The 25796-nt window shown below is 47.1% G+C and overlaps 1 protein-coding gene and 1 long non-coding RNA gene across 2 annotated transcripts; one reads left to right on the top strand and one right to left on the bottom strand.

Annotated features, from left to right (window-relative positions):
• Nucleotides 1–3468: 3468 nt before the first annotated feature.
• On the bottom strand, nucleotides 3469–10523 carry LOC135416461 (uncharacterized). Its single transcript, XR_010431589.1, has 2 exons — nucleotides 9137–10523; nucleotides 3469–8336 (listed from the first exon to the last, which is right to left on the bottom strand). It is a non-coding gene; the product is annotated as an uncharacterized LOC135416461 (long non-coding RNA).
• Nucleotides 10524–12084: 1561 nt separating this feature from the next.
• Nucleotides 12085–20416, top strand: TMX1 (thioredoxin related transmembrane protein 1). Its single transcript, XM_064659631.1, has 8 exons — nucleotides 12085–12283; nucleotides 12403–12518; nucleotides 13519–13564; nucleotides 14113–14241; nucleotides 17290–17335; nucleotides 17425–17526; nucleotides 17851–17920; nucleotides 18260–20416. The coding sequence occupies exons 1-8, from the start codon at nucleotides 12111–12113 to the stop codon at nucleotides 18436–18438; spliced, it is 861 nt and encodes a 286-aa protein (XP_064515701.1). The 5' UTR covers nucleotides 12085–12110; the 3' UTR covers nucleotides 18439–20416.
• Nucleotides 20417–25796: the final 5380 nt, after the last annotated feature.

Below are 25796 nucleotides of genomic sequence, written 5' to 3'. Positions count from 1 at the left end.
GCTTCCCCCTGGTGCCTCTTTCACAGGAGGGATCCCTGGCTCTGCACCAGCTCCACAGGGACACAATCCTTCACATCACTGAGTTGGAGAGGGATAGATTGTCTGTCTGCTCCAGTGCCACAGGGTTTGGGAAGCTCCTGCTGGTTGCCAGCTGGATGTGTGCAGGGTTTCTGCTCTGCCCATTGGCCTCTGGCCACAGGGATACAAGGGGAGAAGGTGAATGATCCCAGAGCTGGGATGGGAACCCGGCTGTGCCAGCACCAAGCTCCCTGTTGCCTTCCTGGGAACTGGGATCAGCTCTGGGTTGGAAAAGCCCTCTAAGATCATGGAGTCCAACTGTTCCCCCAGCACTGCCAAGGCCACCACAAACCCATGTCCCCAAGTGTCACATCCACATGGCTTTTAAACCCCTCCAGGGATGGGGACTCCACCACTGCCCTGGGCAGTCTGTTCCAATGTCTGACCACCCTGTTGGTGAAGAAATTTCCCCTAATGTCACCAATTTAGTGACTTGAATAGAACAATTTAGATCAGTTTTACTTCATCTGTCCCCAGCCCAATCAGGATTCTTGGTCTCCAGGGGTGTTTTGCCTTTGTGTGGCATCGGAAAGGATTGTGCTGAAAGGATTTCGGTCACAGCCAACCTGAAAAGCAACCTCAGAATTGCAGCTGTGTTTTCCTTCTCGCTTGGGCTTTTGATTTTGTTCTGGGAGTTTTTTTATAGCCTGACATTTTCCTATGTGACTAAAGAACCTTAAAAACAAAAGGGGGAGGAGAGGCAGCAGCACAGGCTGTTGATCGAACCGTGATGACGAAGCCGTGCTCAAGCCCCAGCTGGAATTGTGGGTGTTCCAAGAGCATCCTAAAATCTTCTTTACCTCCTTTCCACTGGGTCAGCACCAGATCTTCAACACCAGGTCAGCCCATGTCTTAAAACCAGGAATCTCTGTGGAGACCTCAAAGAGGTTGGGTCTGACCCCACCTGTGCTGCTGACAAACTTTGGTCCCCATCCTTCCCCTGCTCCTTTTCCCATTGTTCATCCTGTACACAGGAGATCCTTGCATTCCCAACACCAGACACAGCCATTCCTTCACCCAGCAGCTCTCCAGCCACAGAATGGGAAGTGCCTGTCACTCAGACTGGGCAGGGAGAGCACACTCTGCCTGGGAATGCCACACAGCTGGGACATCATCCTGAAAAGTCCTCTGTCCTCTGGCCACTAAATAAATCACTTTAGAGCCTTTTCCCTGCCCATTTTTTGGAGCAGATCCAGGAGTATTTGGAGCCACGTGGCCACCCTGACCTCACACACGCTGGCCCTTGCTCTCCTGACTTGCCTCCCTACCCCAGAGATAAGGAGATGGGATCCATCAGCCAGAGCTGCTGCTCACTGCCATTGTCTCATCCCAAAACCACAATCAGCATAATGACTTTATTTCCAGCAGGAATCGAATTCCTGCAGGAAGCGTTTCATTAGGGTGGATCTTCTCTGTGGTTGCCACACACAGGCATTTTTAAGCCATTCCCCCTGGTCCTGTCACTCCAGACCCTTCTCCAAAGTCCCTCTCCAGCTCTCCTGGAGCCCCTTTAGGCACTGGAAGGGGCTCTCAAGTCTTCCTGGAGCCTTCTCTTCTTCAGGTGAACCTCCCCAGCTCTCCCAGCCTGGCTCCACACAGAGAGGCTCTGCCCCTTGGTGGTGGTTTGGTTCTGTAGGAAAACATCCTCAAACTGTCCCCTTTATGATGCACATTAACTAAGAGTTTACTGTCAGCTCATACCTAATCAAGGCCAGGTTGGACAGGGCTCAGAGCAACCTGCTCCAGTGGAAGGTGTCCCTGCCCATGGCAGGAGGTTGGAATGAGATGATCTTTAATGTCCCTTCCAACCCAAACCACTCTGGGATTGTATGATTCTATAATTCTCTTACGAACTTGGTGAAATTGGCCCTTTTGAAGTGTTCAGGAGCTCCTGATCTGCACCAAATTTCTGCTGAAACACAGCAAGTGCTGTATGAATAAGATTTGGAGACGATTAAACCTGGCTTATCATCCTGCACCCTGCAGACAGGCGAGGAGGAGACGCTGCTGCAGGAGACACGTTGGTGCAGGAGGCGCTTCCAGGAGGTGGTGGATTCCTGGGACTGCAGCTCAGGCACAAGCAGTTATGATGGATTGTGCTTAAGAGCAGAGTTCAGCTGTGAGGCAGTGACAGATCCCCTCCCTGCTCTCCCTGCGCTGCGTTTTGGTACCAGTAAAATGAAACAGTTTGTGTTTTATTGCCTGTTTGTTTGCTTGTCTGAAGGTAGGGTTTGATTCTAAGGGCACACAGGGCTGTTGTTGACATGAGGAAAAGCATAAATAAATGAAAATGAGAGGCAAGAATGAGCCACAGGAAAAGCTGCTCCTTTATGGACCCTTTTTATTGAAATTCCTTTTGTCTCTCCAGCCTCTGATTTAGATGTCTGATAGAAACCCCTGGGTCCCACTTTTCCCATGTTTGGTGTTTGACCTTCACACTGTCCCCCACCACTTGTATCTTCTGTTCCTGAGAGATGGGAGCAGCAGCTCCCTGCTGGCATGTGGTGTCCAGGTCTGGGGTCCTCAGCAGAGGAAGGACATGGACCTGTTGGAGTGGGTCCAGAGAGGCCATGGAGATGCTCCAAGGGCTGGAGCCCCTCTGCTCTGGAGACCAGGCTGGGAGAGCTGGGGGTGTTCACCTGGAGAAGAGAAGGCTCCAGGAAGACCTGAGAGCCCCTTCCAGCGCCTAAAGATTCTCCAGGAGAGCTGGAGAGGGACTTAGGACAAGGGACGGAGGGACAGGACAAGGGGGAATGGCTTCCCACTGCCAGGGGGTAGGGTTAGATGGGATATGGGGAAGGAGTTCTTGTGTGTGAGGCTGGTGAGGCCCTGGCACAGGTTGCCCAGAGAAGCTGTGGCTGCCCCAGGATTCCTGGAAGTGTTCCAGGTCAGGTTGGATGGGGCTTGGAGCAACCTGGGATAGTTGAAGTTGTCCTTGCCCATGGCAGGGGAGTGGACAAGATGACCTTTAAAGGTCCCTTCTAACCCAAACCAGTGTGTGACTCTATGATATAACAACATGTCCCTATTCTTTTCCTTTGAATGCCAAAAAAGAAAAAAAACACCCATCATTTTTCAAACTAATTCTGCAGCAGAGATGGGATTGTTACCTGCAGGTCATGCTGGAGCAGACTCCTAGGAAAGAAGCTCCTCCAATAAGCTTCCTTGGAAGGTTTCTCAATGACATTTTAAGGCAGAGGCAGGCAGGGAGCTGTGGGTGAAGGAACATTTTGCATAAGCCCACACACAGCAGTTCCAGCGTGGGCAGGTCTTACAGGGCTCTTCACAGCAGGAATGTGGATAAATGTGTCAGAGAGAACACCCTCTGAGGAACAGGGGACAGAGCTCTTAGCACTGAATCACTGAACTCAATTATCCACTGAAAACATATTAAAATGACTCTGTTTTTATTGCAAAGGGGTGAATAAATCCATTTTTTTTTTTTTTAGTGAAAATAGGCTTCCATCTGAATTTACAGAGAACATAAAGAACAACCAGCTCCTGCTCTGCAGGTTGATCAGGGTAACCCCTTGGGCCTCAGTGGCAGCAGTGGAGGAAGGTACAGAGTGACAAAAAAACCCTCCTGTGAGTGACCCAGCAAGTCCACCCTTATCACAGCCTGTCCCTCACACTCCCTGGGGACTGGGACTGTAATTCCCACAGTGCACAAGAAAATATTAGTTCTAAAAATAGCAGAAGTTTTTAGGAAACCTTACAAGCTGCCTGTGAGAACGAGTGTGGCCAATGCACACCCACTGTATAAAGGCAAAACCATGTGGCCATGAAGCCATGAAAAGAAAATGTAAATAATAAAGTCCAGAGTGAGATCAAAACTCTTCCAGTCTCAGGGAATTTGGATTTGAAAGCTGCCAAGTTTCTGCCATCCTAATCCCAGCCCAGGAGAGCAAATGCCCATCAGCAATAGGGCTACTCAGAGAAGGTCTTTCCAGGCAGAGAAATGGGGAAGGGGTGTTAAATCCAAAATCCTGATGTGCTGTTCATGCTCTTGTGAGCCTGACTCGGAGCCCCTCAGTGTCAATGAGTAGATATTTGGTTAGATATGATGGTTCCTTCTGGAAGAACAGTTTTGTTCTGTTGCTGTGCTTCTCTTTTTGCTGCAAAATAGAAAAGTCACAAGGAGAAATGTTCCCTTGTGCTCAAAGACAACCTTGGAAGCACTGTCTCTCTTTCCAGCCTCACCAGGGTCAGGAATCACTGAACTCACATTCTCTGCCTTGTTAGATGCTCTTGTTGCTGTTTCTGTGCTGCTCTGCTCGATTCTTTGATGCTGAGCTCTCCATTTGAGATGCCTTACTTAAAGAAAAAACACCAGCCTGATTTGAAACCCTTTTTCCAATTAAGCAGCAGCGGGATTTCTGCCAAGAGCAGCCAGCCCGTCTCCTTCCGAGGGTGGAAAAGCTTCCAGGGCTCTGTTTGTGGCTCTGCCTGGCACAGTGGGTTTGATCTGAACAGCAAGGATATGACTAGAAAGAGGTTGGCATCAGTGCCCACACAGGGCAGGCTGAAATAGATGGAACAGGGATGCAAAGAAAAGGAGGAGTGAGGTGATCCCCCCCCCAAGAACACCTGGATGCCTGGGGATATGTGGAAAATCTCCCTCTCACCCCATGCCCCTCCTGACCTTATCCAGGAAGATAATCTAATCTAATCTGATCTAATAATCCACCATAATCCTCCTGAAGGTCATGACCTGCATCTCACCAGCATTATCTGATAGCAGCGAGGTAAAGGGCCTGTTACAGATCAAGTTGTCTATCTGAAAGAATTATTTTTGGCTTCAAAACAACATCACTTCCCCACAGGCTTCCCAGAGAAATTCCTCCAGCCTCAGAGACTGCAGGGAACACAGAGGTTGGATCTCCACAGCCTGCACAAGGCAGGTGACTGGGAATGCACCCACATGGAGCACTGGCCACAATAAACACCTTCTGGTTCTTCTTGCCTGGTTCCAGCTTCTCAGGTTACACAGGCTTCCTTTTCCATGGTGACAGGGAAAATGCAGGGTGTGCTGACATCTCTCCTGCCTCATGGATTTTTAAGGCTAGAAACCGAGCCTGAAGTGGAATGTTTTTATGGACTGAGAATAATGAGTTAAATATGGCCTATTTTTTGTCTTGCCCTGTGCACGTAACGTCTGCTGGAGCTCCCAAAACAGTACAAAAATACCTGCCCAGACCTTCCTCCTGCAAAAAAAAAGTGACATTTTGTAAGAAAACACTTTTAATATCATTTTCCCTTCTATGTCTTTGGACACCCTCAGGCACAATCCTGTGCTGGCCCCCAGGCAACGGGTTTCTTGTGACTAAAATGCAGCAAATGGGTTTCAGTCAGCACAATATTCGCTGTCTCCTGGAACCAAGAGCAACTTTCAGGGATGGAAAATCAGCAGGTCAGAGTAAACTCGGAGCAAATAAGTATTTGGAGGGCAGGAGATGGTCATTTTGTGCCTGGCTGTTGGGTGTGCAAGAGCACACACATACGTGCTTTGCTCTGTGCTCTCTGGTTTGTGCCTATTTTTCAGCAAAATGGTGTGAGCAGAGGAGGTGCCAGCACCTACATTTCTGACTGCCCAGCATTTCCCACTGCAAGCCCCTGCTCTCAGTCTCCTCTCATCTTCCTGAGCTGAGATCTCGCCTGCTGACGTGTTCCAGGCTGCCTCAGAACAAATATTCTGGAAGGTTTCTGCCAAAATCAGTTGGAGGCTGGAGCCAGGGAAAAGAGGAGGGTTACCTCATGCAATGCTGATTCTCCCCTGTGTTTCTCTGAGGTCGTCTCACTCTCCCCTGATTTTGATCAGGAATTGGAAGTTTGGTGTTTTGGCCCTTGCCTTTTTCAAATCCCGTGGCTGCTCTTGTGAAACAGGTGGGATGGTGGAAGAACTGGGATCACAACCCTGTGTTCAGGGATCTGAACAGTGGCCTAAAAATGAAGCAGCTGAAAGCAGCTTCTGCCTCTGATGGGACAGAAAAGCTGTTTGAGGAGAACTGAAACAACTGAAACAACAGCATGATGGATCAGCCCCTGGGAAAATAAGTAATCCCATATCCAACCCCGAATCCAGAGGAAGGAAATCAGTGCTGCACAGGGGAGGGGGCTGAGGAGGAGCCTGCTTTTTAAATGAATGAATATTGAATTCCCTTGGTAGGGGAATTCCTCCCGTTCAGAGAGTCAGGCAGAGGTCTGGAGGAAAATAAGGACATTCCTTTGCTAATTATTTTTAAAGTGCAACACCTGTGGTGTGAGGAGAGAGCCAGAGGATGGCAGGATGTGGGAGAGGGCAGGTGAGAGAGAACTCAGGAGATGGGATGGGGCTGGAGGAAGAGGGTTTGGAAAGAGAGGAGAGCAGAGGGACCAGCACTGGGTCAATTATCAGTTCTCTTCCCTAAAGTATCAAACATGGAATTAGAAGAAATGAAGGTTTGAGGAGTCTGGAGTGTTAGCAAAGAGAGCAGAGGGGTTGGTGCAGGAGAAGCATTTAGAGCTGCTCAGCCCAGCCACCAGTGTGCTCTGGTTCCAGTGACAGGATGGGAGCTTTGACACTTCTCCCACACTTGTGTCCCAGTCCCAAACCAAATCCCACCCAGAGGTGTCCCCAGACCAAAGAGGCAAAGAAGAAGAGGAAGATATAACTAACCAGGATGACCTTGCAAGAGAGTGAGGGGTGAATCCTTGAGGGAGCAGAATCTCTTTGACACAGAATTTGACATGGAAAAAGAGACAAAAACTATTTTGGGATAAGTGCACAGAAGAGTTAAGGCAGATGAACGAGACAATATTAATTGTCTGCAACACAATCTGCTTGACTTGTGGTTTATAAAGATCTCTCTCTCCTTTAGTTCCCATGGCAACTGTGGCGCAAAAACAGACTTTTCCTAATCATCTCCACAGAGTTTAAAGCAATTTTGTAATCCAATCAAATGGAAAGGAGAGAATTTGTTTGGGCCTTGAGAAAACTGCTACCTAAGGAGCACCCAGTGACGGGGAGAGACCAGACTCACAATTACAACCCCGGAGAGACACTTAATTACTGAATAATTAGCAGTTACTGGAGTTTCTTAGCACTGGGAGGAAAGGCTGATGGGTTGTGAGAAGGGCTGTTGTAATTCTGAGGTCTTCCAAGTGGCTTTCCAAAGTGGGAAGCAGCAAAACCTTACTGTGCATTTTCTGCAGCTGACGCAAACCGCGGGCGGGCACGGGTTGTGTAACAGCAGGAGCTGAGCATGGGGAAGGCTTTGCTCACACTGAAGCTCCCAAAAACCTGAACCCCCAGGGATCTTCTGGACCCTGGGAGGCTTTGCTGGGATATCCCAGGTGCTGCAGAGCAGAAGGACTGGGCTGTTGGGCGGGAATGTGCTTTCCAACGGGGGCTTCTCCAAGCAGGACAGGGGGTTCTGCTAATCATTCCCAACCATGTGCAGTGGGAAAGCCATGTTCACAGGCACCAAGCCCAACCTGGCTCCTGGGAAGTCAAAGGCACCTCTGTGGGCTTCAGTTCAGGCAGATAGGATTGAATTATTTCCCATTAAAGCCAGGATTTTTTTCTGCAGGAGGAAGAATTGATACCTGGATTGTCTTCCTGGAATGAAATGCTGAGCTACAGAAAAGTAATTGCCTCTTGATTTTTGGTCTTCTAACTCTTAAGCCCAGAAAACTGCTTTGAGTGAGATTTTAAATGCCAGCTTTCCCTACAGGATAAAGCCAGGAAACAGCCTGGCAGAAGTGCTCACTCTAACTGGACAACTCATGAAATTCACAGACACTTGGTATTTTTATAACCCTAAACTTGATCAAATTGTGGTTGTGTGTTGGTTGGAAGGACTAAACTGACCACAAAGTCCCCTTCAGGAGATCTCTTAGGAAAACACCCTAAAAAAATTAAGCTGGATCAGTTTTCCTTCCTGCAGCACTATGAGATGCATCCCTAGGCCTGCCTGGGGTTTTTTGGGACAGCCTGATTTCACCTTGGGCTTCAGGACGATGACTTCATGTCTCCTGCCTCATATGATCACCCTCAGGAAAGCTCTCTGCATAATCTCTTGGCTTTTCATAAATGCAGGAGCTATAAATGAGGTCAGGGCTCCAATGCTGTACCTCATCCAGGCACTGCAGAGCTTGAAATAATCACCTGGCCGGGCCTCTGCTCTCCTCAAGTGGTCCTTCAGAAGGTCAGACCTCAGGCTCCTGCTGCTCATCTGCCTGGTTTAGTGCTCAGCTCGTTCTCAGGGCACCTCAGGGCACTTAAAAAAGCAGGGAAAAGAAGATAAAATATGTAAAAACAGAGCTGCTGCTTCAATTGGTTCACGTTTCAAACAGAAATGAATATAGAAATTAATATAGAAATGAATTTAGAAAAGAATCAACATTCTGCAAAAAACCAGTGGGTCAATTTGTGTGCATTTCTTTAATGTTTTTTTGACCACTTCAGATTGGATTTTGTAGAGTTTGTTCATCTCTGTGGGTTTAACTTTGGGAAAAATGAGACATTCAAGCATTTCAGTCTTCCCCCCCCCTCTATTTTCAGCTCAAAAGAAAACAAAGCCCAAAGGAAGCTGAGTCTTTTCCCTCCCACTCCTACCTGTGGGAGCTGATTTTTCTGAGGTGCAGATGTCATCAGGAGAAGAATGATTTCTTGATTACACAGGCCTTTTTTGCTTCATCATCCTTCATCCTGTATCAAAACCCAACAGCTCCATGGACAGAAGAACATATCCCAGAATGGTTTGGGTTGGAAGGGACTTTAAGGACCATCTTCTTGCAAACCCCTACCATGGGCAGGGGCACCTTTCACTAGAAGAGGTTAAAATACTCCTAATTTTCCCTCTGTCAAACAATTTCTGGGCTTGTGCTTCAGCCTTTTCCTGTGCTTGCTCTAAATGGACAATTCTTTTCACGAAACTTAAACACACCTGGGATTTTTGTAACCCCAGTCTTGATCGAGCTGTGGTTGTGTGTTGGGGGGAAGGACTAAACTGATCACAAGATCCCCTTTATCTTGGAAAAACACCCTAAACTTGGACAAGGAAAAAGCCCTTCACACCTTGAAAAATGACTCGGTGTCCCCAGTAGGAAATCCAGGTCGTTTCTAAGTGATAAGGATTTTCTTCCCTCACTCTTTCCAGTTTGGAAGCAGCCTCAACTCTGCCTCTGTGTGGCAGTGCTGGAAAAGAACACGGGGGAAAAAAAAAAGAAAGAAAGAAAGATGTGTTTATTTCTTAAGGTCACTTGGTTATTAAATTTCTTTATTCTGCTGTGAACCTTGAAAGACCAGGGAGATATTTCTTCAGGCAGCTCGGGAATAGGCTGGAGGAAAAAATACCTAAAAGATACAGTTAAGGCCTTCTTGTTCTCAAAACTTTACAAAGAAACAAGACAATGTCAATGTAACATTAATAACAGAGATAAAAAGTAATCCAGAGCAGTCATTACACTTAAAGTAATTCCTGGAAGCAAGCAGAGGAGGTATGAAGTCATCATTCTCAGGGTCTTTCAAGCTGTTCCCAAAGGGAGCTTGGTGTGCCTTTGAAGGAATCTTTTATTTACAGTGGTAAATTTATTTACACATGGTAACACAACACAGTTTCATGCACTTATTCTTCATCACACCTCGAATGATCTGGATGTGTGCTGGTAATCACAGAGTGGTTTAGGTTGGAAAAGACTTTTAGGATCACTGAGTCTGGTGGTTAAGCAGAGACAGCTCCTTGCATCTCACCTCATTACTGATGCTGAATGGAATATTCTTGGATTATCAATAACAAATTTTAAAAAAATTCAATTATGACTCAAAAGGACCAGCAGAGGGCTGCAAGCAGTGATTTATTAGTGAGCACTGAATCGATGAACAACAGGACTCATCAAGTCCTTAATGATGCCTCGGTGTTCTCCTACAGAAGGGAACATACACGTTGTACTATAGAGAGGTTGCCAAAATAAAGTAAAATAAAAATTTATTCTTTTTCCTGCACTGCTCAAAGGCTGCTGCAGACCTCTGCCAAGGCTCGGGACTGTGGGATATGAAATTACGGGAAAGGGGCAGGGAAAGGAATGATCCAGGCAGGAAAAGGGAAGGTGATGTTATCACAGCTGATCCTGAGCAGGAGCTGGAGAAAAATTGGTGGGAGAGAAAGTTTGTGCCTATGGAAAAAGAGGTTCCTTTCCTGGAAAAGCCTAAGGTGCTGAGAGACAGAAGTGAGATGAGATGAGATGATAGTGGGATTTGTTACCAGTGTCCTTCTCCCTGTGGAAGGAGAAGATGTGGGATTTGTCTGCTTGTTACCATTGTCCTTCTCCCTGGCTTTTGCTTGAGAATGAAGTACTCAAGTGCTGTTACTTTCTGTCACAAGTAGCTAAAGACCACAGAATCATGGAATGCTTTGGGTTGGAAGGGACCTTAAAGAGCATCTTGTTCCACCCCCTGCTGTGGGCCGGGACACCTTCCACCAGACCAGGTTGCTCCAAGCCCCATCCAAGCTGGCCTTGAACACTTTCAGGGATCCAGGGGCAGCCACAGCTTCTCTGGGTAGCAGCAGAGAAGCTGTGCTCCATGACCCCGGGGTGAGGCAGGGATTGGGATTTTCCTCAGAGGAGAATCTCTGAGGCTGCCCTGGATGGGACAATCACAGGCACACCGACAGGTTGGGCAGAGAAGGGATTAAGAGCAGCCCTCTGGAGAAGGACTTGGGGGTAATGGTTGATGACAAATTCACCATGAGCTGGCAGTGTGCACTCTCAGGCCAGAAAGCCAATGGGATCCTGGGCTGTATCCAGAGGAGCATGGGCACCAGGTTGGAGGAGGGGATTCTCCCCCTCTACTCTGCTCTGGTGCGACTCCACTTGGAATACTGTGTGCAGTTCTCATGTCCCCAGCATAAAAAAGACATGGAACTGTTGGAGCAAGTCCAAAGGAGGCCATGAAGTTGTAAAAGGACTGGAGCACCCACCCTATAAAGACAGGCTGGGAGAGCTGGGGGCATTCAGCCTGGGGAAGAGCAGGTTGTGTGGAGACCTCATAAAAGCTTTCCAGTATCTGAAGGAGCCTGCAAGGAAGCTGGAGAAGGACTATTTGTCAGAAGCTGCAGTGACAGTGATTGTGTATCAGAAATAGTGTGGCCAGCAGGACTAGGAAAGTGATTGTCCCCCTGTGCTGGGCACTGGTGAGGCCACACCTCGAGTGCTGTGTCCAGTTCTGGGCCCCTCAATTAAAGAAGGACATCGAGGGGCTGGAGCGTGTCCAGGGAAGGGAACAGAGCTGAGGAAGTGTCTGGAGCAGCAGGAGCAGCTGAGGGAGCTGGGGGGGCTCAGCCTGGAGCAAAGGAGGCTCAGGGGGGACCTTCTGGCTCTGCAACCCCCTGACAGGGGGAGCTAAGGGAGGTCGGGCTCTGCTCCCAGGGAACAAGGGACAGGAGGAGAGGGAACAGCATCAAGCTGTGCCAGGGGAGGTTTAAGTTGGCCATCAGGAGGAATTTCTTTACAGAAGGGGTGATTGGACATCGGAAGGGGCTGCCCAGGGAGGGGATGGAGTCCTCATTCCTGGAGGTGTCCAAGGAAGGACTGGAGGTGACACTCAGTGCTCCGGGCTGGGGGACAAGGTGGGGGGGACTCCATGGCCTGGGAGGGCTTTTGCAACCTCAGTGATCCTGGGACAAAGCGTAATGGGTAGAAATTGAAGGAGGAGAAATTCAGGATATTGGGAAGGAATCCTTGGTTGTGAGGGTGGTGAGGCCCTGGCACAGGTTGCCCAGAGAAGCTGCGGCTGCCCCTGAATCCCTGGAACTGTTCCAGGCCCAGGCTGGACAGGGCTTGGAGCAACCCGGTCTAGTGGAAGGTGCCCCTGCCCACGGCAGAAGTGTTGGAATGAGACAATCAAGGTTCCTTCCCACCCGGACCGCTCCGGGATTCTCTGGGATCCACCGGGACCCCCGGACCCGCCTCCCCGCGCACGCGCGGCCCCTGAGGGCGGCGGGGGGCGTGTCCCGCGTGACGCGGCGGGAAGGAGGGCGGAGCGGCCCAAGATGGCGGCGCTGGGGCGGCCGCGGGCCCCGCTGAGGGCTCCGCTGTGGGCTCCGCTCTGCGCTCCGCTCTGCCTGGCGCTGGCGGCCGCCGCGCTGGGCAAACCCAGCCCCGTGAAGGTGCTGTCGGACGGCATGTGGCGGGATCTGCTGGAGGGCGAGTGGATGGTGGAGTTGTGAGTGGGGCAGCGCTGCCGGGGCGGGGTGTGGGGTGCGGGGTGTCTGTGTGTGTGTTTGTCTGGGTGTGTGTGGCGGGGTCTGTGGTGACAGGGTTGTGCTTCCTCCGTCCCCACAGCTACGCCCCGTGGTGTCCCGCCTGCCAGAACCTGCAGCCGGAGTGGGAGAAGTTTGCCGAGTGGGGAGAGGACCTGGGGGTGAACGTGGCCAAAGTGGATGTGACGGAGCAGCCGGGTGAGAGGGGCTGGAGGGGGATGCTCGGCTCAAACAGTGGTGCTTGTGGGAGATAAACTGAATTAATAGGGAATAACACGAGTCTTTAACTCATCTCCACCAAAGGTAGGTTGCTGTGTGGCTAAACACTCTAATTTTGCTTAATAGAGTCACAGAATGGTTTGGACCTTATGAAGGACCTTAAATGAAAGGACCTTAAAGCCCATCTCATCCCACCCCCTGGCATGGGCAGGGACACCTTCCACTAGCCCAGGTTGCTCCAAGCCCTGTCCAACCTGGCCTTGGACACTTCCAGGAATGAGGAATTCACAACCTCTCTGGGCAACCTGTGCCAGGGCCTCACCACCCTCACAGGGAGCTGACAGTCAGATAACAGATAAAATAAAAAAAAAATAAATTAGATAACCTATCATTCTCTTTATGTATTATAGTTTTTTTTTTTGTAGAAGTGATGTGGAGGATTTCAAGCAGATTTTTGGCCCTACTTTTTGAGCAAAGCTGTGGCTTCAGCCTTCCCTGTAGCAAGTCCCTCCCTTGGTTGGCAAAAGGGAGTGCAAAGAGTTTGCTCTACCTCTGCTCCATCTCACTTATCTCTGTGGGGTTTTAAACATGGTGTTCTCCATGCTGATCCATTTCTCCAAAGCCACAGAATTTTTGAAACTTGCCTCACTTGGGTTATTTTCTTCAAGGTTTTTGGAGGTTGCAGATCATGTGGGGAAAGGAGAGAGTCTCTCTCTGAGGAGCTACAGCCAAAATAGTCAAACAGAGCAGTTATCCCTGGACATCTCTTTTTTTTCCCCATGGAAAAAATTCCTTGCTCTTTGTCCAGGGACAAATATCTTTTAGGCCACGTGTACTATGACAGGCACAAGGCTGTGTTTTATTGCATATAAAGGTTGATACCTGGGGGTGCCACTGCCTGTATTTGGTTTATAATAACATTTCTTACCTTTTCTTACACAAATCCTATACTTTTCTCAAAATTCCTGTTTTCCTACAGGATTAAGTGGCCGTTTTATCATCACAGCTCTTCCTACCATCTATCAGTAAGTATTGAATGCAACAGGATTTTTTGTAGGAGATTGGACATTTTTTTTCCTTATTTTTTGGGACAAATAAACGAGGTTCATTATGCTCTTTAAGAATGGGAGTTACTTTTCACTGACTCAACCACTGTCTTACCTTCTGTGACCTTATGATACTGCCAGATGATTTCTTTTCCTTTCCCTTCAGGCCTTATTTATCCTGTCTTTCCATGGGTGTTTCTGTTTTGCAATCATGTCTCTGTAGGTTGATCTTTAATGCAGCTGTGTGGCAAGTGCTTTAGGAAGATCATTATCTTTTTTCTTTATGGAATCACAGCCTAAAGCCAGCCAGGATATTTGTGGGGTCAGTATTCTGGGAGTAACTTGTAATTAAGGCATTTGGAAAAGATTTTAGAGGCAACATCAACTAAAGAATTAAAACTGACTAAGTAATTAAATATATATAAAACTAGACAAGGTGGTGGGAGGGAATTTGTTGAGTGGAAGCAAATGCTCCATGCTTGAACCATATAAGAGAAAGGATTTTTTTTGTTGTTGTTGATTTACAGCTGCAAAGATGGAGAGTTCAGGAGGTACCAGGGTGCAAGAACTAAAACTGACTTCATTAACTTCATCAACGACCAGGAATGGAAATCTATTGAACCAGTGTCCTCGTGGTTTGGTCCTTCCTCTTTCCTGTAAGTTTTGGGTTGGTTTTTGTCAGAATTTGTTGCCAGACATGCTGGGATGGGTGTCACAGGTGTGTCACACCTGCTGCTGCCTCCGTGGGAGCAGCTCCGTGCTGGAATGTGAACCTGGTGGGTGAGTGTCCTGCCTCCTCCTCAGCTCTGGGAGGGTTGGCACCATAACAGAGGTGACCTGAGCCTTGGCACCGTGGCAGAGGTGTCTTGAGCATTGTTATCCTGGCAGAGGGGACCTGAGCATTGTCATTGTAGCAGAGATGTCCCCAGCATTGTCACCATAGCAGAGGTGACCTGAACATTGTCACCAGGGCAGAAATGTTCCCAGCACTGTCATCATAAGCAGAGGGGTCCTCAGCATTGTCATCGTGGCAGAGGTGACCTGAATATTGTCATCAGAGCAGAGGTGACCTGACTGTTGCCATTATAGCAGAGATGTCACCATGGCAGAGGTGACCTGAGCATTGTCACCATGGCAGAGATGTCCCCAGCATTGTCATCAGAGCAGAGGTGACCTGAGCACTGTCACCATGGCAGAGGTGAACTGAATATTGTCATCAGAGCAGAGGTCATCTGAACATGGTCATCATAGCAGAGATGTCCCCAGCACTGTCACCATAGCAGAGATGTCCCCAGCAATGTCACCATGGCAGAGATGTCCCCAGCATTGTCACCATGGCAGAGATGTCCCCAGCATTGTCACCATGGCAGAGATGTCCCCAGCAATGTCACCATGGCAGAGATGTCCCCAGCAATGTCACCATGGCAGAGATGTCCCCAGCAATGTCACCATGGCAGAGATGTCCCCAGCAATGTCACCATGGCAGAGATGTCCCCAGCAATGTCACCATGGCAGAGATGTCCCCAGCATTGTCACCATGGCAGAGATGTCCCCAGCATTGTCACCATGGCAGAGATGTCCCCAGCAATGTCACCATGGCAGAGATGTCCCCAGCACTGTCACCATGGCAGAGATGTCCCCAGCACTGTCACCATGGCAGAGATGTCCCCAGCATTGTCATCATAGCAGAGATGTCCCCAGCACTGTCACCATAGCAGAGATGTCCCCAGCAATGTCACCATGGCAGAGATGTCCCCAGCATTGTCACCATGGCAGAGATGTCCCCAGCATTGTCACCATGGCAGAGATGTCCCCAGCAATGTCACCATGGCAGAGATGTCCCCAGCAATGTCACCATGGCAGAGATGTCCCCAGCAATGTCACCATGGCAGAGATGTCCCCAGCAATGTCACCATGGCAGAGATGTCCCCAGCAATGTCACCATGGCAGAGATGTCCCCAGCATTGTCACCATGGCAGAGATGTCCCCAGCATTGTCACCATGGCAGAGATGTCCCCAGCAATGTCACCATGGCAGAGATGTCCCCAGCACTGTCACCATGGCAGAGATGTCCCCAGCACTGTCACCATGGCAGAGATGTCCCCAGCATTGTCACCATGGCAGAAATGTCCCCAGCATTGTCACCATGGCAGAGATGTCCCCAGCATTGTCACCATGGCAGAGATGTCCCCAGCATTGTCACCATGGCAGAGATGTCCCCAGCATTGTCACCATGGCAGAAATGTCCCCAGCAATGTCACCATGGCAGTGGTGACCTGAGCATCATCACCATGGCAGAGATGCCCCGAGCAAGGTTTGCTTTAAGGCTTCAAAGAGCTCTAGGTGACTGTGTTGTTTTATTAAAGTCTTGTAGGTGACTTGCTGACACTTGAAGTTACTTATGAGGCAGTGAGATGTTTTGTCCATTGAAATTGTAGGAATTTTCTTTCCTTCCTGTATCTGAAGGGGCCTACAAGGGTGCTGGAGAGGGATTCTCCCTCAGGAACTGTAGTGACAGGGCAAGGAGTAATGGGTTCAGATTAAAAAAGGGGAATTTAGGTTGGATATTGAGAAGAAATTCCTGGCTGTGAGGGTGGTGAGGCCTTGGCACACTTGCCCAGAGGAGCTGTGGCTGCTCCTGGATCCCTGGAAGTGTTCCAGGCCAGGTTGGATGGGGCTTAGAGCAACCTGGGCTGGTGGAAAGTGTCCCTGCCCATGGCAGGGGGTGGAATGAAATGATTTTTAAAGCCCCTTCCAACCCAAACCATTCTGGGATTCTAAACGAGCAATAAAAAATGGGAAATAATTTAGCAACATAGTTGTGCATATGGGCTGTTGTTTAAAACAATGTATCTGCAGCAAAGTGAAAAGCAGGGCGAAGCCAGAAGGTTTCTTTGTTAAAGGAAAAGTGAAGGCTGAGAAGAAACACTGGAATTGTTTCAAGTTTTGGTGGCTTTGAGGGGCTTTGAGTTGGTGCTGCATGTGCTGTGTGGTGGTGTCAGAGTAGCTGAGGCACTGAGTGACAAAGCACGCTGGGGACACCGTTGGTTGAGGCAAATGAACCTGATTGTTTGTGGTTTTTCCTCTGTTAACATTTGTTTTATGAACTGTCTGAAAGTTTACATCTTCCAGGAAGCTCAGCATTGTTACTTTGTGTAACAGCACTCACAGTGCTGTTTGAATCTTCAAACTGTGTGGTTGTTCTCCAGCAAAATACTACACCAAGGAATGTGTGAAACGGGGCATTAATTTAGGATTACCAAGTTCTCTATTTTATATTCAGACACTAAACTTAAATGTGTCTGAAGATCTCTCAGTTCTTCTATAACCTGATTTTTTTTTTAATAGCTTAATTTTTGGTTTCAATAAAATCTCCCAACGTCTTGAACAGGATTCCAGGTGGCTCCTCATACACTGTTGGTCCAAATGTCACTTAGAACATAAAAGTAACTTGAAAGTTGAGAAAGTTTGTGAATTTGTAGCAGTCCCTATGTGGAAGATGATACAAACTGATACCAAAAGTAGCTGGATGGGAAAGGGGTTTATTGAAGTAAAGACAAAACAGAAAATATAAATTAATTGTTAGAAAGGAAACCAGACAGGGGCATGAAGTTCAGTGTGGGAATAAGTTAGGGAAATCAGAATATACAGGTTTGGGACTGACTTAAAGATGTTTTCAGTTTCTTTTCTCTGCTTTGTTCCAGGATGAGCAGCATGTCAGCTTTGTTCCAGTTGTCCATGTGGATCAGGGTATGTGCTTACATCTCTCCCTCATTTTATCTTAACAGACGTGGTATTCAGCTGTTCTTGGAATGATTCTCTTGTCTTTTATTCCATAGCATGGCCATGGTTATTTAACAGAAAACCTTGGAATACCAGTCTGGGGCTCCTATGCTATTTTTGGGTTGGCAACTCTGTTCTCAGGACTGATCCTGGGACTGGTAAGTGAAGCATTTGGAACAGATTGTGACCACTGTGTGTTACACTTGTGCTGCCTTCACCTCAGTGGTTAACAGTTGGTTTTGGGATACACTGAGCTGGAACACAGGGGTGGGGGAGCAGGATGAAGCCCCCATAATCCAAGGGGAAGTGGTCAGTGACCTGCTACACCCCTGAGGCACACACAGGGGTGGGGCTGGGTGGGATCCATGCCAGGGTAGCAGTAAGTAAATGGTTGGACTTGATCTTGAAAGTCTCTTTTCCGACCCAGATGATTCCGGTTGCAGAATGTTTGGAGGTTTCAACTTTGACTCCTTTGGTTTCAGATGATGGTGTTCCTGGCTGACTGTATCTGCCCCTCCAAAAGGCACAGGCCAGCACAGTACCCTCAGTCAAGTAAGCCCCCTGTAAACTTTTAATTCAGTTTGATAAATCTATGACATAAATATTGTTGCAGAACTTGTGTGTGCAGGACCCGAGACTGAACAGGCTTTGTGCCTGTGATTGACTCTTTGCTGGTTGCCCTTAGGGTTGTAGTGGGTTTGCATTTAGCTAAACTTTTAAAGAACTTTGTTTTTTTAGGAGGTAGAAAAATGCTTTTAGAGCATTTTCATACCTGCAAGACATGAAAGTCCACATGGGCAGGGAGGGAAAAGTTTTGAGCGGAGCTCCCCGTGATGCTAAAAAATCTTAGTGGTGTTTATTTGTGTGTGTGTGTTTCCCTTTCTCCTTAAGGAAAACTGTCTCCAGAGGCAGGTGAGCTGCTGAAAAAGCTGGATGAAGAGCAAGAAGCAGACGAGGAAGATAACTCAGATGATGAAATGGAGGGCAAAGAGGTGTCCAACAGAGACTCGTCACCGAGGGCTGTGAGGCAGCGCCTGGCGAAAGCGGCTGCTCCACTGGATAAATCTTAGCTGGATTTGTGAGCAGGATTAGTGCTTGAGTCATCAACTCAAAGGGAGATAAATGTCAAATCCTTCAGCTTGAAGAGAAGAATGACTCCTGTCTTGGTAATGTGGATGCATTTCATGAAGTCAGACAAAAAAAAAAACAAAAATAGAGGCATCTTTGGCGTCAGGTTTTTAAAAGTAAAACTTGCTGTTGCAAGTGGCTGGAACTTCTCCTGCCTGAGTGCAGGGAAGTGCCAAGAAATCATTGATTTGGCTCCTGGAACGACTTGTTCTCTAGGGATTATTTTTACCAGGATGAAAACCAGTGGACTTGTTGCATGAGGGGAACATTAGCAAGGAAAATGCACTAACCTGTTTGCTGTCAGGCTGCTCAAAAAGGGTTTTCTCAGTCTAAATCTCACCTAGTTGTGCTCCGAAGAAATGCTGAGGGGGAAAAGTCCCTTCACTTATGGGACATGTCCCAGGCTTTTTTATGTGATAAAAACTGCTTTTTGCTATGACAATGAGAGCTACAAACCCCCAGGGTTTTGTCTTACAGGAGACCATGGCACAAGCACTCTGCAGCAGGATTCTCTGGCTGACTAGAAACCTGCTATTGGCATAATTTTTCTTTTAGAAAAGGCTGTAGAAAACTATATGAGCTTCTTGGCAAAGTAGTTCTCTTGAAAGAAAAAAAAAAATCACAAATAATAGCACCATGAAATCTTGTTTGTGACTCCAGGTGGGAATAGTTTACATGCAGGGTCCTCTGTGTGAATCCTCTCCACTCTCCCTGCTGGATGGCAGTAGGACTCTGGCTCATTTTTAATACATCATCAGTGATTTCTACTTAATCAGATTTTACTGCAAAATCCAGGCAGGCTTTACCTGGCCTGAAGTTGAAATAACAGCTTCCTAATTTCTTCTACAGAAACATTTTTTTTTCCCCCTCTTTTCACAAAACCATTTTTTTGAACCATATACTTTAATTTTTTTCCTCTTAAGAAAAAAAAAATGTAGTTTACTGTTTTCTGTATGGTATTTGTTTTCACTCTGTATAGAAATAAAAAGAATGCACATGCCCATTGGACCAGTGTTATCTTATAAAGAATTTTCCATATTCTTTTAATTTCCAAAATACTTGCAAGGGAAGGGTTACCCTAAAACTGAGCATGTTAAGATATTTTTTTTTATTATTTTTTTTTTGACAAACCCATTCTTGCTGGTTTGTTTTTTGTTTGTAGTTAGTTGGTGGGTTTTTTTTTAAATTGTTCTTCTGAGTGGGTTTGCAGGACTGGCACTTGATAAATCTGTGTCAATAGTAAACTTGGGTTTGGGTATTAACACAGCAAACGTAGAAATGCTATGAAATGATAGAAATGATATTTTCCCTGCAGCTCTAAATCCCTCCTCCCCCAGTGAGTGTTAAGAGGACAAACAAGGAGCTTGTAATGAACAAGGAATATTGGGAAATCCAATATTTGGAGCTCCAGCAGGTGAATCAGCTCATAAATAGTTAAGAATGTATAATAATGGGTTTTTTTAGTCAGTCTTTGTAAGGTGCATTTTAAGTGTATGTGATAAAACATAACTCATGGAAAAAAAAGTGATTTAGTTATCCAGATATCTCAGTGAATCTTCCAAATTGAGACGAATGAGTTGTTATGTCTTGGATCTTCCTCCTTTGACTTTTTCCCTGTTTTTTTTTTTTCCCTTTCCTGAGCATTGGTGCTCTGGAATGACTTCAGGGCTGGGTTGTGTGTTTGGGAGATGGAACTGATGTTTGAAAGGGTCCTTTGGGTTAAAATCTGAGTATTCCTCTCATTTTTTATTTTTTTTTTTTAAGATAAAACTTTTCCTGGTGTTGGAACGGAGACCACTGTGTGCCAGAAATGCCTTTGAGGTGTTGGGCTTGTGGGGTTGCCTTAAATTCTCTGAGAGTTTAGATTTTAGCCTCTGTAAATAAAGCAATAAATCCATGATATGCTGAGGAGAACCAGTAGCACCGTCTCTGATAAATGGTGTGTTTTTTAGTGTTTGGAGAGGGCTTGGGAAGGCAGGACACAGAAATGCTGTAGCTGTTTTTAAGGAATTAAGCTCAAAGCTGAACTGTATGTGCTCACTGCACTTGGAATATATTTAAATGTAGCTTTTATAGGTGGAGGGTTTTCTAATTTTTTTCACTTACAGTGAAACTTTGTTGAATACACAGAGTATATGCTGATAAAACTTTGAGTTGGAAAAGAACAACCAGCCTTTTCTTTGTCGTGCTGTGCTTGTAGACTCCTGGTTGAACAAGAACTCCCAGCACTAATTTTACCTTTTGCCTTTGCACACTCTTCTCACTGCCCTCCCTGCCTCAGGCAAGCAACCAAATCCCAAACCTGCCTCTTAGGGGTGAGTGTTCCCAGTTGCTGGAATCCATCCTCTGTGTGTAACTTCTGCAAGCATTAGCCATAGGCAGCCTGGCTTTGCTACTCTCTGTAGATCTTCCCATTCATCTTTTGCATAATGTTGTGCTTTGGTCCTGTGAATATTGAAGTTTTTTGCTGTCCTTTTTTTTAAATAAAAAAAAAAATCTCTCTATTCCAAAGATGTTTACTGAGTGAGGGTTGCAATGTAACACAAGTGTAAGAGCCTGTCCTTTGTGTGTGCTGATGATGCTTGAAAACCAGTTTGAGCCTGTTTCATTCCAGAAGGAATTAATTACCTGTAACAAGACTTTTTTTTTTTTTTTAAAATGTTTCGGAGAGTCTTCAAGTAAAAAAATAACCACCATCTTTGGATTCCTGTGTTTGTGTCTTCTTTTTTCTTGCTGTTTAGTGATGAACCAGCTGTTTCCATGGATAAAAATTGTAACACTTCAGCTAAAAAAATATCTTTGTGATAAATCTTTTTGAAAAGATGAGTTGGAATAATAGTTCAAACCAAAGCTGCACCGGGGTGCTTGTGGTTTTTAGTCAGGACTGGCTTGGGTACCTCCTTTTGATTAAATGGTTTGGGAAGGAGCTTTCACTCATCCCAGGCCTGGCCAGCAATGGTAATAAAATGGGTTTATTGTGTAGCAAAAAAAAGGTGGGCTGGAGTTGACAAATGAGGTTTAAAATCCCTTTTTTTTTCGGTGACTGTTTTCTGTAGTTACGTAAAACGCCTGCAGATGGTGTTTCAGCTGCAGACGACCCCTCCCTCTCCCACCTCCACAGTGTATCCAGCCCCAGGAGCTGAAGGGATCAACACTGCTGCATTAATCTTGGAGTGGGAAGCTTAATTCAGAATTGTGGGAGCTCTGAAATGAAAGAGGAGGGAACAAATCCAGGCAAGGAACGCTCAGGGCACTGCTGAGTAACACTCCCGGTGCCACCTGTTTTCCTGTTCCCTGTTCTTTTCCTTCATCTCTGCTCCAGGAGTGACTATGGAGGATGTGGTAGGTGCAGTCTGAATGTGTGGGGTTTTCTGGGAAAGTGCAACAGTGCTTTTAGTTGCTCCCCAACAGGAGTGAGGAATGGGCATTGCCTGGGGAATTAAGTGGATGCTCGTGCAAACCTCACTTCCCTCCTCTGCCACTCAATATATATAACAGAAAATAGCAGCCACTCCTAAGGAAGAAAACCAACCAAGGAGGAAGTCAAACTGAAGTGTATTTAGGTGTTAAATTGGTTGGGACCAGCCTGGTGAGAAACAAAGAAGCAGCTGTGTGTTGTTGGCAGTCGGTGTTTGCCAGATTGCCAACGTCAGCTGCAGGTTTGGTTTGGAAATCAGGGCTTTCAGCTGGGACAAAGACTGATGGAAGGAGAAATTTCAGTGTGTTATAAACTATTGCAGTGTTTAGAAACACCCAAGTACAATCTCAATTTTGAGTTTTTTTTTTTTTTTTTTCTGATTTAAGAAGGGGGAATTATATCTCTTCCAGGTGTCTTGTTCCTTGTTTGCATCATCTGGAGTTCTTGGTTTGACCTGAAACCACCATCACCTTTGGCTCTTCCCTGAGTTTTATTTCTTGGTTGATTCCCTACAATCCACCAGCTTTTCTTTACCTTAAAAAGTTCTTACCTTGCTGTGGGCTTTAACTTCAGCAACTTTCTAGAAGAGATCCTACCCTTTTCCTCCACTTTTCCCTATTTAGCTCTTTAAACTTTCCAGACACAAGTTTCATTTCTGTTCAGCATTGCGTATGGAATTTCTCTTTAACTGCCTGGCAGATCCAGAAAGCTCTGGAATACCAACTCTTAGGTCCTAAGAGTTCCACCTTCCCCAGGTAGGTGCCCAAAAGCCAGGCAGGAATGCTGGGAACCAATACCAAGGGATTGAGGTGGGTGTGGACTCTGTGTGTGACTGATGTCCCTGAAGTGAGGGCAGGCTCTGAAATCCCTGTGAACAGCAGAGTGGGGGGGGGAAAGGCACCAGTGAAATCTCCTGGATGTCTCTGTTTAAAAGGCTTTTATAAGTTAAATTATGTCTCCACAAAACAAAGGAGTTTTAGAAGTGCAAAATGAGAAACAATTAATGCAAGGTCACTATTAAAAAATATATACATATATATTATGTATATATATATATTTATTAGCTGTGCTTTTCCTTCCAGAGACTTTTTGTTTTGCTGATCCTGGATCTCCTGGATCCTGTCCTTTTTTTCCCCCACTTTGTGGGATTGTTGATTTCTCAGGAAGATTCTACCTCTGAATCTTCTCTTTCAACTCCTTGGCATGTGGGATGTTCCACGACTCAACTGAAGGGAAAGGGGTGTTCAGGGGAGAGATTTCTTCTGGGTTTGTGCCTTCCCTGTCATATTCCCATTCCTGTGGCATTTCTTCATGCTGGACATGAAGAAATGGGCAGGACAGTTTGGCTCTTGAGGTGATGTGATGTTGTTTATTCCCTGAGCAAAACTTTTTCTTCCTCGTGCCTGTGAGCCCACAGGCTCAATCCATGGGTCTCCCAGGAGAATATCCCACGTTTTCCCCTGTTGAATCTTCCTGGCTCTTTACTGGATTGCAGAGCTGATTTCTTAGGCGGTTGGAGAAGTAGATTTAGATTAGGAATTGGGAAGGAATTCTTCCCTGTGAGAGCAGTGAGGCCCTGGCACAGGCTGCCCAGGGAGGTTGTGAATTCCTCATCCCTGGAAGTGTTCTAGGCTGGGTTGGATGGGGCTTGGAGCAACCTGGGCTAGTGGAAGGTGTCCCTGCCCATGGCAGGGGGTGGAACTGGATGATCTTCAAGGTCCCTTCCAACCCAAACTTTCTGGGTTTCTAAAAGTGGTTCTCCAAGGGTAAAGTAACTGCTTCCTCCTCTTCCTCTTCCCATCACCTTGTCAAATATTTGGGAATATTTTAAGTGGTCTTATACAGAGCTTTCTTTTATGTATTTATTTATTTCAACAGGGCTTTGTTACCAATAACTGGAGATTAGGTCCTCAGTACTAAGCAGGATGTGTGTGCCCAGGAATAGGAACAACACCTGATGTGTCCCCCTTAGGTCAGTGCTTGTGCCTGTGGCCAGACTTCCCAAAAGTTCTGAGTTCCTGAAGGATCTGATGTTACAGGAGCTGGTCAATGAAATCACTGCGTGAAGATGAATAAAAGCCAAATGCTTCTGAAATCTCTCTTGCTCAGGGACAACAACCTGTGTGTAATGTCTGTTTTCAAGTGCAGAGGTTTGCAGTCAGTTTGATGGGTGTGGTGACAGGTTTCTGAAGGAACTGCCTGGTTGATGCACTGGTTGTCAGAGCCCTCAGGATGAGGATGATCCAGCCCCTTCCTGATTTGTTGATGCTACAACCAGTTGTCAACCCAGTGTGGAGCGATTGCTGGAGCCATCCAAGGCCCCCCTGTCTGGGATCTGAGCTTTCCTTGGAGGTTCCTGTGTGTTTTCTTAAGCATGAGAGGCCACAACAAAGCTGTCAGCCCTGGGAGAAGAGTTGTTGGGATGCCCTGCTGGAATTGTGCAGCTGGAATGGCTGAAACCCCAAGCACCACGGGGTGGTGCAGCGAGAGCTCTCCGGGCAGGAGGAGCTGCCAGCACAGCACCTCACCAGGGGCACCATAAAGAGGGGGCTTAATCAGTATTTTGGCAAGACTTGCTGATTGAAATCCCTCAGCTTGTCCTGAAGTCCTGTGGTGGCTTTGGAAAACGCCTCATTTGTCTTCTGCATGCCCAGGAGATGGAGAAGCCTGGTTGTAGCTGCTGTAGGAGTTTCACTCCTGGTGAAATTTGGGCTGGATTTGGCTGCAGGGTGGTGTGGGGAATGTGCAGCTGGGGCTCTTTCCTGCCTCAGGAGAAGCTCAAGGGCATCACTCATTGCTTGGTTTAGGATAATTAGGAGTTGACCAAGAGCTCCTGCTCCTCACGCTGCCCCAAGACTCCACACTGAGATCTGCTCCACTCTGCATTTGCTTAAACAGAGTTTTTATTTTTTTAAGTAATTTTTTCAAGGGGCTTTGGAGCACATCTCCCAAAGGGCTGCTCCGCCTTTACACCAGGGATTTGTGGAAGAAGTGTGGCCAAAAGGAGAGGAAGTGAAAGGAGCCATCCAACCACGTGGTGGCAACGTGGAGATGCCACAGAGGGGCTGCTTGGACCTGTGTTTCCCTGAAGGAAATTTCAGCTCTACAGAGAGATCTGAGGTAAGATCGTAGCTTAAAAGAGGATGGTAAAGGCATGGAATGTAAATATTTTTTGCTGTGGATGTTTGGATGGACTGAATAAATGAAAAAAGCAGGTTTTATGGATTGGTGAGAACTTTGTGAATGGGAGGATGTCGGGGAATGAATAAGACTGAGCTCAAGGAAGCACAGCAGGAAGGCACCTGGCAGCAGGATGGAGGTAATGATGGCACAGGGAAATGTCCAACTCCTTTGTGCTTTCCACAGATGGATTTATTCTGTGGTGATTGGGATCATCACTTGAACTTCCAGTCCTGGGAGTGAACAAGGAGACGTTGGGAGGCTCAAGGAGGGACCTTCTGGCTCTCTCCAACTCCCTGGCAGGAGAGGGGAGCCAAGGGGGGGTCGGGCTCCGCTCCCAGGGAACAAGGGACAGGATGAGAGGAAACGGCCTCAAGCTGTGCCAGGGAAGGTTTAGATTATATATTGGGAAAATTCCTTCATGGAAAGGGGTGTCCAGCCCTGGCACAGCTGCCCAAGGCAGTGGTGGCCCCATCCCTGGAGGGATTTAAAATCCCTGTGGATGTGGCACCTGGGGACATGAGTCAGTGGTGGCCTTGGCAGTGCTGGGGGAACGGTTGGACTCCATGATCTTGGAGGGCTTTTCCAACCTCAATGATTCCATGATTCCATGTCCTGCCAGCTGTCCAGAGCACACTGTCCTCACTGGCAAGGTCACACATGGGCTCCTACCTGGGATCCTACGGGTTGTTCTGGGCTCAA

The sequence above is a fragment of the Pseudopipra pipra genome, chromosome 6 (assembly GCF_036250125.1).
Source record: "Pseudopipra pipra isolate bDixPip1 chromosome 6, bDixPip1.hap1, whole genome shotgun sequence".
NCBI lineage: Eukaryota > Metazoa > Chordata > Aves > Passeriformes > Pipridae > Pseudopipra > Pseudopipra pipra.
Note: the sequence above shows the minus strand (reverse complement) of the source record. Positions and strands in the feature narration are given on the sequence as shown.